General features: G+C 34.5%; 1 protein-coding gene across 1 annotated transcript; it reads left to right on the forward strand.

The window, feature by feature from the left end:
- Positions 1-6652: 6652 nt before the first annotated feature.
- Positions 6653-8576, forward strand: LOC128920452 (antigen 5 like allergen Cul n 1-like). The gene is made up of 3 exons (XM_054227719.1): positions 6653-6866; positions 6919-7322; positions 7414-8576. The coding sequence occupies exons 1-3, from the start codon at positions 6723-6725 to the stop codon at positions 7682-7684; spliced, it is 819 nt and encodes a 272-aa protein (XP_054083694.1). The 5' UTR covers positions 6653-6722; the 3' UTR covers positions 7685-8576.
- Positions 8577-9480: the final 904 nt, after the last annotated feature.

Here is a 9480-nt window from a genome sequence, read left to right on the forward strand (position 1 = left end):
TCACTTATAACAATGTCATCACTTACAAAAATCAAATTGAAATCAGTTCCAGCACCAAATTAAAATTATTACTATTATTATTGACATGGATTTTACCAATAAATCCAATTTTATTATGCGCTAATCAGCGCACAACTACATTGAACCATAGGACCCTCAACAGTTTTTCATATTTACTGGTGCCATGCAAGTCCAAATAAAAATATTTTTCCCATACGATAAAAATATGATTTACATTATTAATGACGCGTTAAGTGATTTCAATTGCCTCTGAGAATCATTTTGAAATATAAGTCTCGAAATGTGTATGCGCGGTGACTACTCGACGTTACCGCAGAGGCTTTAATCAACTCGTTTGTGTAGCATTAACATTCCCCATATATATATACAGCTATGCTTTGTAATAATGTGTATATTTTTCTACCACAATATCTACAAGTATATGCAGGCAGAAACACTGATAGCTTAATTGATAATAATCCGAGTATAATACAGAATCAGTTTCAGAATGTTAAATTAAGCAAAGGTATTGCCTGCAACTCAATGGAAAGATGACTGCGTATGAATGAGTTGAAAATGTTATGCAGGAGGCGTATGTAGACTGCTCTTTACATTGCAATTACTTAATTGCGTAAAAGAAGCTTTGAATAATTACTTTGAGTTGCGAAACGAATAGCCGGTGAATTCAATTTTTTGGTAATATTGGACAGAAATCAGATTTGCGTACAGACAGAATCAATCTTTCTTGACAGGATATTTTAAAGATTTGTATGCAAATTGAATTAAAAACTAGCTTTTTTATTAGTAATACCTGTAATAAGCAATCGGTATTATGAAATTTTTAATTGTAATATTTGTTGAAAAAGTAATTGCAACAAATGATGATTGAGCTTTTCATGATACTATAAGAAAAAATGTTAGGCGGTGAATATCTAAACAAGCCAATTCATCAGGTTGGCGCAACTAGTGTTGCCGAGACGTTTCATCCTCAGTATTGCATAAGCTTTACAATGAAGTTGAAAGTGTCTCAATGTTTCTATATCGTTTTTCTCTAAGGATCTCTTAGTCACGCTGGTTATTCACAACCACCTGCCGAGCTCATACACTGTCAACTGTTCCAGTGTCAGAACTCAGGAGGACAATGGAACATCAGCTTGTCCCATTCTAATAAGACCACGCCTGAAACGAATTCACGTGTGAGATCATCAGCTCTTCAGTTCCCAACGTTTCTTGTGATTCCTGCTATGATTCGGCACCTAAAAGAGTCTAATAGAAGGTGAGGTCAGGTACCAGTATTGCCACTCTGCTATCAGACTGAATACATAACTCCATGAATGAGAGCGCACTTCGGACAAGTATGTCTGCTTTACTGTATTAGTTCGAGAGCTTAAAGATGTCATTGACGGCGAGCTCTTTACAGAAAACTCCTTCTATAGATCAATTCATCCGCAAACAAGTTCATTGCGTCTCTTTCACATGCCCTTCGTCCCGCCAAATAACCACATGAGGTAAGTTCCGCGGCGTAGTAATTCAAGTATCGAAGCAGCCAAGAATTTCGGAGTGTTCCGCTGTGGAGTCTTTTATATACCCAATCTCTCGGAGTCTCATAGCCACCCTCGCAGCAATACACCAACCCACTATGTCAATGGAGGCAATTTGTATGATGGCGTAAATATATTTTCAGTACATGACTAATTTTTGGTAAGCGAGTGAGAGCATAATAATAACGCTCGAAATATTTAGACCACGAAACCTTTGGGCTATTAGGAAGGTTTATTAGTTGTAGTATGTATTGAAATACAACACATACATGCTTACAATATAAATAGAAAACATTGTATAATTGCACAACACGACAAATAAAATTGGCGCGCTGAAATCAAATCTGTAATCAGTTTGTCTCTAGTTTTCATGATATAGATCTTTTATACCCTCCACTTAACTTATGTCCTGAAAAAATAAGTGGAGGGTATAAAAAGCTAGATCATGAAAACTAGAGCTGATATACACAAACTGATTACAGATTTCATTTCATCGCACCCAAATTACTATAATCAGTTGATAAATTCAAAGAAGCAAATTGAGTGTTGGCCTGTGTTATTGAGAAGGAAAATGCAAAATGAGAAGCAAAACAATTATTTCGCTACTTGTTCACTATTTATTACCTTATTACGTAATATGTTGGAAAATAACATCAAATTGATAACACGCAATGAGTTCACGTATACAAACTAAATTATGAATATACATACACATATACAAAAAGCGTGTATGCATGCACGGGGCGTATACGTAACATGCAGTAGCAGCGGAGTGTTTGAGTTGAGTTTCTTATTAAGCAGCTACACTTTAGGCTTAAACGCGTCTCCCGACATCCACTATACTTATTTATTTAAATATTAACTATCCATTAATTCTGTGTTATATATTCCAGTTATCTTCTCAGTGTACAAGTTTATCAATTGTTAGTAATCGATTCTATACTAATATACAAAATATTTAAAAATTTAAACAATAGCCACCCTTAGGATATGGTATATTTATAAAATATTGTTGTTCCACAACCTTCTGCACCAATTGAATGTTTGTGGGGACATACATCTTAGTTTGTAGCCACAGTGTGAAAATTGAACTTGATTTAATTCTCTGGTCACTCTAAAAACCTACTGAAATTAGTATGACAACATAATTATATTAAAAATTTCAGATTTTCAACAAAATTCTGTTCAGAATTTCAACCCACACTACTATATGATAAAAATGTACTCAAAATGTTTTTCGTTATTAAAAACTCAATGAAGACCGAAAATACTAAATCAATTTTCGTAAAATATTTGTGGTCGTAAAATGAACTCCCAATGAACCGGCAAGTTCCTTATAGCTGAATGTACACATGTAAGTAGAATATATACCGACGTGCTCATGGATAAATAGAACTCTGCAAATCGTTCCATACTGATAGTTAACTGATTTGGCTTTAGGTGCAGCTGTACCATACACGTACATAAATTGTGAATACCACCGGTGCATGAAGAATGATTGTTGGTTAGAAAAGTGATTATTGGCATAGGTGCATAGCAATAATTTCCACAGTATTTTTCAACGTTGCGAATGTTTTCCTGAATGAATTTCCTTTGAATTGTGCTTTCATATGTGGCTGCAAGATCATAGTAGAGTTATTGTTAAAAAATAATTTCCTTTTGGCAGTATAATGTAGAAACATTTCGAATATTTTTCCAACTATATTTTGGAAGGCCAATATATAGTAGAAATACACAAATACTCACTGACTATTATTTGAAAGTGGGTGTGAATGACGCCTTGAAGCTTTTATTGGGCAAAGTTGATGAAATATCTTCCTGCTGTGAAAATTATTAGTGATATAATTGTTGATACTTTTTTAATTTATTTTTGTCGTAATATATTTATGGTGTTAGTTTTACTAGTGTGAATGTATTAAAATTACACATTTTATTTTAAATTTTCAGTTCATTTTATCAATTTCGTATGCATATAAGTTATGCTAAAAAATCATGAGAAAAATCTTTTAAAAATATTTGGTTGTGGCAGAATACCTAACAATAATAAAGATATTCATATACCCATAGGTTTGTTTCGGCTGTACTATCTTTAGCAGTTATTATCTAGTCTACAACTTTGCTTCCGCCGTTTTCATACTCTCCTAACATGTTGCAAAGAGTATTATAGCTTTGTTCACATAACGGTTGTTTGTGTCACCAAGAAATAAAAGAGATAGATATGGGGTTATATATATATAAATGATCAGGATGACGAGTGGAGTTGAAATCCGGATGTCTGTCCGTCCGTTTGTCCGCCTGTCCATTCGTCCGTCCGTGCAAGCAATAACTTGTGTAAAAATAGAGATATCTTAATCCTTGGAACACGTGTTCCTTGGGACCGTAACAGGGTTGCTTCCGAAAATGGGCAAAATCGGTCCACTGCCACGCCCACAAAATGGCGAAAACCGAAAACACATAAAGAGCCATAACTAAGCCATAAATAAAGCTATGGAAATAAAATTTGGTATGAAGGATCGCACTATGAAGGGGCATATTTGGATGTAATTTTTTTTAGGGAAGTGGGCGTGGCCCCGCCCCCACATAGGATTTTTGTACATATCTCGCAAACCAATAAAATTATATAAACCAAACTTTCTGCAGTCATCTCTTTTAGCCATTTCCTTATACAGTCCAAAAATGAAAGAAATATGAAATATGAATAACGAAACACGTCAGAAACACTAAACACAAGAAATAGCAGACGGAAGTTGAACTCAGATTTTTTTAAAAAATGGAAAATGGGCGTGGCATCGCCCACTTATGGGTCAAAAACCATATCTCAAGAACTACTCGACAGATCTTGACACCCTGATGACACGTGTGGAAAATGGATGAAATCGCTTCACAACTACGACAACTTCCCATATAAATAAATTTTGAATTCCATCTGATTCCTTCACTTTATAAGATGTACATTAGGTACCAATGAAGATAGCGAAATAAAAGTTTACATAAATACGGTAAGATGATCAGTGACATCACTTCTGAAAACATTTTCGAAATCGGGCTATAACTTTTCAATGCCCCGGATATCGAATTTTAAGAACTCAGTGCCTTATGGTAATTTTTCAACGAAAATATCGGTAAATCTCTCAGATATCTTTATTTAATTCAGAGGAAATCTTTTTCTTCTAATAGTGTGTCTAATCTTGGATATAATGTATATTGGTGATGAAAATGAGTTTAATCGGCTCAGGAATTACCTCAGCCTATATACCATATATGATGATTTTCGTTTTTCTATTGGACTTTACACCGAATATATGTGTCCAATTGTGTGTTATCTTAATAAAAATATAGCATTAAATTGCGAGAGTATAAAATGTTCGGTTGCACCCGAACTTAGACTTAGTCCTTACTTGTTTTTTGTAAATTTATTATGCAAAGTTGCATTGCATTTCAAACTCGGTTATAATTCTATTAAAATTTAATTTAGAAAAATTAAATTTTTATTTTGTATGGTAAATCGATCTAAATCAGCGCTTTAATCGAACAAAGGCCGGTTAACTGTTGATTGCTCAAGGCTGTTTAATTCGCTCAAGGCAGACATTTAAAATTCAGTATGCTTGCAATTTTTGATTTTTTGAGAAATTTAATTTATATGAAAATGCAATGCAATGAAATCAAAGCCACATTGTCAGTTTCCTACAATTACTTGTACCACACTAGACGGAGTAGGCAATTGAAAAGTAAAGTCCTCTCTCGACGAACCAAAATCAAACTCTACAAGTCACTTATCATTTCCGTCCTGCGTTATGGTGCAGAAGCTTGGACGATGACAACATCCGATGAGACGATACTAGGAGTTTTCGAGAGGAAAATTTTGCGCAAGATTTATGGTCCTCAGAACATTGGCAACGGCGAATAACTTAGACGATGGAACAATGAGCCGTACGAGTTGTACGACGACATTGACGTAGTTCAGCGAATAAAGAGACAGCGGCTACGCTGGCTAGGTCATGTTGTACAGCCCTGAAAGTGTTCGATGCAGTACCCGCCGGAGGAAGCCGAGGAAGGGAAGGCCTCCGCTCCGTTGGAGGGACCAGGTGGAGAGCGACCTGGTTACACTTAGGATCTCCAACTGGCGCCGAACTGCGAAGGAAAGAGACGAGTTGCGCGCTCTATTGCAACGCCAATCACATACACATACTTATACCACAGCAAACTTGCAGAGCGCAAAACTAAATGTGGGCAAAGCAAGTTAAGGTTTAGAGGACATTTAAAATTTTCTCACAATTTTCTTTATTCATGTTTTCGTAGTACACAGCGTGTCATTTATTGTTTGGGTAAGAATATTATTCATTTGCTAAATTTTCTTGATAGTCTGGATAGATTCTTAAACTTGCAGAAATATTTCATAAACTTAATCGAACGTTGCTGCTATTTCTGGTTTCGAAGCCACCACTATTTTCGTTTCTTATTCATTACTTAAAGGGCAATGAGTTCAAACTCGGTACGAATTTTTAGACGTCTAGGTAATAGATTCAATAGATTAAAATTTCGTTGGTGAAAAGCACCATAGCTTTAAAGCCATCAATTTCCTAGCGCTTACCAATGTACAAGAACTTGTTTGTTCTTTTCTGAATCTTCTAAGCGGTCTGTCAGCTGCGTGATTGTTACTACTGTCTATACAAATCTCTGCTACGTTTTGTCACAACGGCGTCACAAAGATGCCCAACGCTTGGAAACGAGGTATGAGAGACCAATTTGGCTCTTCCTCAATTGATGCGCTAGAGACAGCAATACTCTCGACACTTCGTGCATTTCTTTGTCTCACTGGCACATTTCGTACTGTGACTGTGGATTCAAATTTTTCCATTAGACACTCAATTGTTGATCTGACAAGACGATTATGGCGACCATAAATTGGAAGTAGCGTTCTTAAAGTTCAGGCCACTGACCCCGAATTTCGGTAGTAAATTTTATTAATTTCGACTTATTGTTGGATCGTATAATTTGCCATGATGGAATGGCAAACCTTACTGTATGTATGTAGTTTTCTCAAATAACTTGTATATATTCCAGGTAACTTTAATGTGATTTGATGTGAAAAATCTTCAGTCAAAATTTTCAAATTAATTTCTTTTAATTATTGAAGAAGGTTTACACAATTTTTTCATATCACAATATAAAAACTTAAACATGTTGAATATTCAATATTTTCGATTTTGTTTAGTCCTTATTTCGTTATGGTCTTGTGTCTTTACCAACGCTTATTATTACTGTAATAAGCAGAAAAAATTATGTCGCAATGATAAGCATTTTATGTGTGATCTAGATTCTGTGGTAAGTAGCGTATTTATTTGTACATGCCAAAACCAGTAACCTCTCTTATAAGCCTAGCAAAGGCGAAGTTCTTGGTGTTTTGCCATTGACAGGGTCAATGAAACGCCTTTATGTCGATCGTCACAATGAACATCGCAACAGAATAGCAGGAGGTGAACAAAAATTCGGACTTCCAAGCCGTGGATATTTTCCTAAAGCCACTCGCATGCGTGAAGTAATCTGGGATGACGAATTAGCGTATATAGCCGAAATCCATGCGAAGCGTTGTCATATGAAGCACGATGCTTGCCACAGTACTGAACGGTTTCTAGTTTCCGGTCAAAATCTTTATATAGGGGGTAGAGATGACAAGCCAAAGGCAGTGATTAATTATGTTTTGCGTGCGATAGATGGTTGGTGGAAAGAATATGAATATGTAGATGATGGAAATGCTCTGGCTGACGAGTTTCCGAAAGGGTGAGTGTAAATAATAAATTTTAAAAAATATAAGAATGTAACGTACCAGTTTTGAAATTATTTAAGTAACAAATTTTTAAACGAATTTCAGAGCCGCGGACTGGGCCCAGGTCGGTCACTTCACTGCAATGGCCAACGAACGTGCAGCTTTTGTTGGCTGTGGTTTGGCGTTATGTCAAAATTGTTCCAAGTTCCTTTATTGTGCAGAGGTTACTTGTAATTACTCACCCACCAATTTATTAAGTACGTTCATGTACAAAAAAGGCAATTCATCAGCATCTGAATGTGATTATTTTCAAAGTGTTCCAAGTAGTAAATACCCGCATCTGTGCGAAAATACTGGCAAAATTTTTAAAGATTAATGAGCGGAAGCTCATACATACACTAGATTAAATGTACAAAGACCAAAACACATTTGTTTGACTTTCTGATCCATTTTCCGTGCAATTAGCGCTAGTTATTCTAGATTTAGTCAACCAACCACTGTTTCTTCTTTCTCTTTTTGGCTGCCAATTTTCTAAAGTGTAATGCATATGTGATTTATTGAACGCGGAGGATTGTTGATGTGTAGAAGGCGCTAGCTCAATTAAACAAAATTTAATTAGTTTATGTGGCATTAATTATACACATTTTTCAAATTTGTGATTTGTGTGATTTCATAATATCTTAATTCAGAGGCTCTCACTGGAGGTGACACAATAGTTGGTAATTGCAATGTACAAAAAAAATGAGACACCACCTACCTCAATCTTAAACCGTGTAGGTCCCTTTTCATATTTATTTCGCTTTTGATACATTGAGCTGCGCAATTACTTCTGGCGTTATTAACCCAATAAGCAATTTTTCTTTAATTTCTTCAATAATTGCTAAAGTGTTTTAAGATTTAACGTTCAGGTGTGTATCACGGAGTAATTTTCCAGAGCTTCACAATTATAAGAAATTACGCCGACACAGTAGACATATTGTTTTATTTTTTCATAAGAAGTTGGTAAATTTCATCAGCTGATTGCTATTTTATTATTTATTTCCAGCAGCGGAAATATGTTCTTTGTCGCAAAGTTGTATTTCATTTTCAAGTCGATTAAAATTCAATAAAAAATTAATGTAGAAAACTGAGATTTTTATTTTATATGGTAAATCGATTTTAATCAGTAGCCGGTTAATTGATCAATTAGCTCCTATGTGAAAAAGGTATAACTTCAGCTAAACATGAAATTGAGTACATAGAGACACTGCCAGTTTTGATATCCATAAATATGATATGCACATTGTATTAAAACGAAAAAATAAAAACAAAATTCAAATTTCAACAAATTTCAATCACGAGTTTTAAAAATTTATGTATATGAAATCACTATAACCGCAAAAAATATACTAACTAGAAATCAAAACTCACTACAAACTGTTAAACTTTTTTATAGGTGCCATTATTGAAGGCTAACCAAAACCGAAATAATTGCACGCCGAAACACTTTACAAGCAAATAAATAAATATTTGTACACAAATTACTAGGTGAGTTTCAAAAACAAATTTATGGAGCCTAAACAAACACGTACAAATATTGTTAATGTAGAATAGGAAATATTTATCTAACAGCAGTAAAGGCGACAAGTCACTAGGTCCACAATAGTAAAAATCCACAATTAATTAAATCACTGATAATACTGGAATATATGTGCGCTTAATACATGCCCATTTTTTCATTTGATATCCTAAAATCTCATTACTGTGTTCTTGTTTATCAAATAAAAACACATTTTAGTAAAAATACATACTCAAACTCATGCAGTAAATTCATACTTTTATGCCTATATACAAACATGTGTATGTATTTTATCTGACATGTTTCTGTTTTTAACGGTTTATATGTATAAACACTGTAAATAGAAACAACAACAACATTTTCAAACAAATTAAAAACCAAGAACTACGAGGAAGCATATATTTGTATGAAAACCAAGTATGAAAAGAAGGTAATAGCGTTTTTAGACAGGAGTCAATTGATCAATTTACCGGTCTCTACTCGATTAAAATGCTGATTAAGATTTACCATACAAAATAAAATCTACATTTATTTTTAATTGAATTTAAATCGACTTGAAAATCAAATGCAGCTATGTGAAAGACGTACGATATACGTTCTTTGCCTGCATTGGC

The sequence above is a fragment of the Zeugodacus cucurbitae genome, chromosome 3 (genome assembly GCF_028554725.1).
Source record: "Zeugodacus cucurbitae isolate PBARC_wt_2022May chromosome 3, idZeuCucr1.2, whole genome shotgun sequence".
NCBI classification, from domain to species: domain Eukaryota; kingdom Metazoa; phylum Arthropoda; class Insecta; order Diptera; family Tephritidae; genus Zeugodacus; species Zeugodacus cucurbitae.

What these genes read in the sequence shown, in the direction of transcription:
- LOC128920452 (XM_054227719.1), top strand. Translation starts at nt 6,723, where the DNA reads ATGTTGAATATTCAATATTTTCGATTTTGTTTAGTCCTTATTTCGTTA. An exon ending in TGTGTGATCTAGATTCTGTG is followed by an intron (nt 6,867 to 6,918) that starts GTAAGTAGCGTA and finishes CTCTCTTATAAG; the next exon opens with CCTAGCAAAGGCGAAGTTCT. An exon ending in GCTGACGAGTTTCCGAAAGG is followed by an intron (nt 7,323 to 7,413) that starts GTGAGTGTAAAT and finishes AACGAATTTCAG; the next exon opens with AGCCGCGGACTGGGCCCAGG.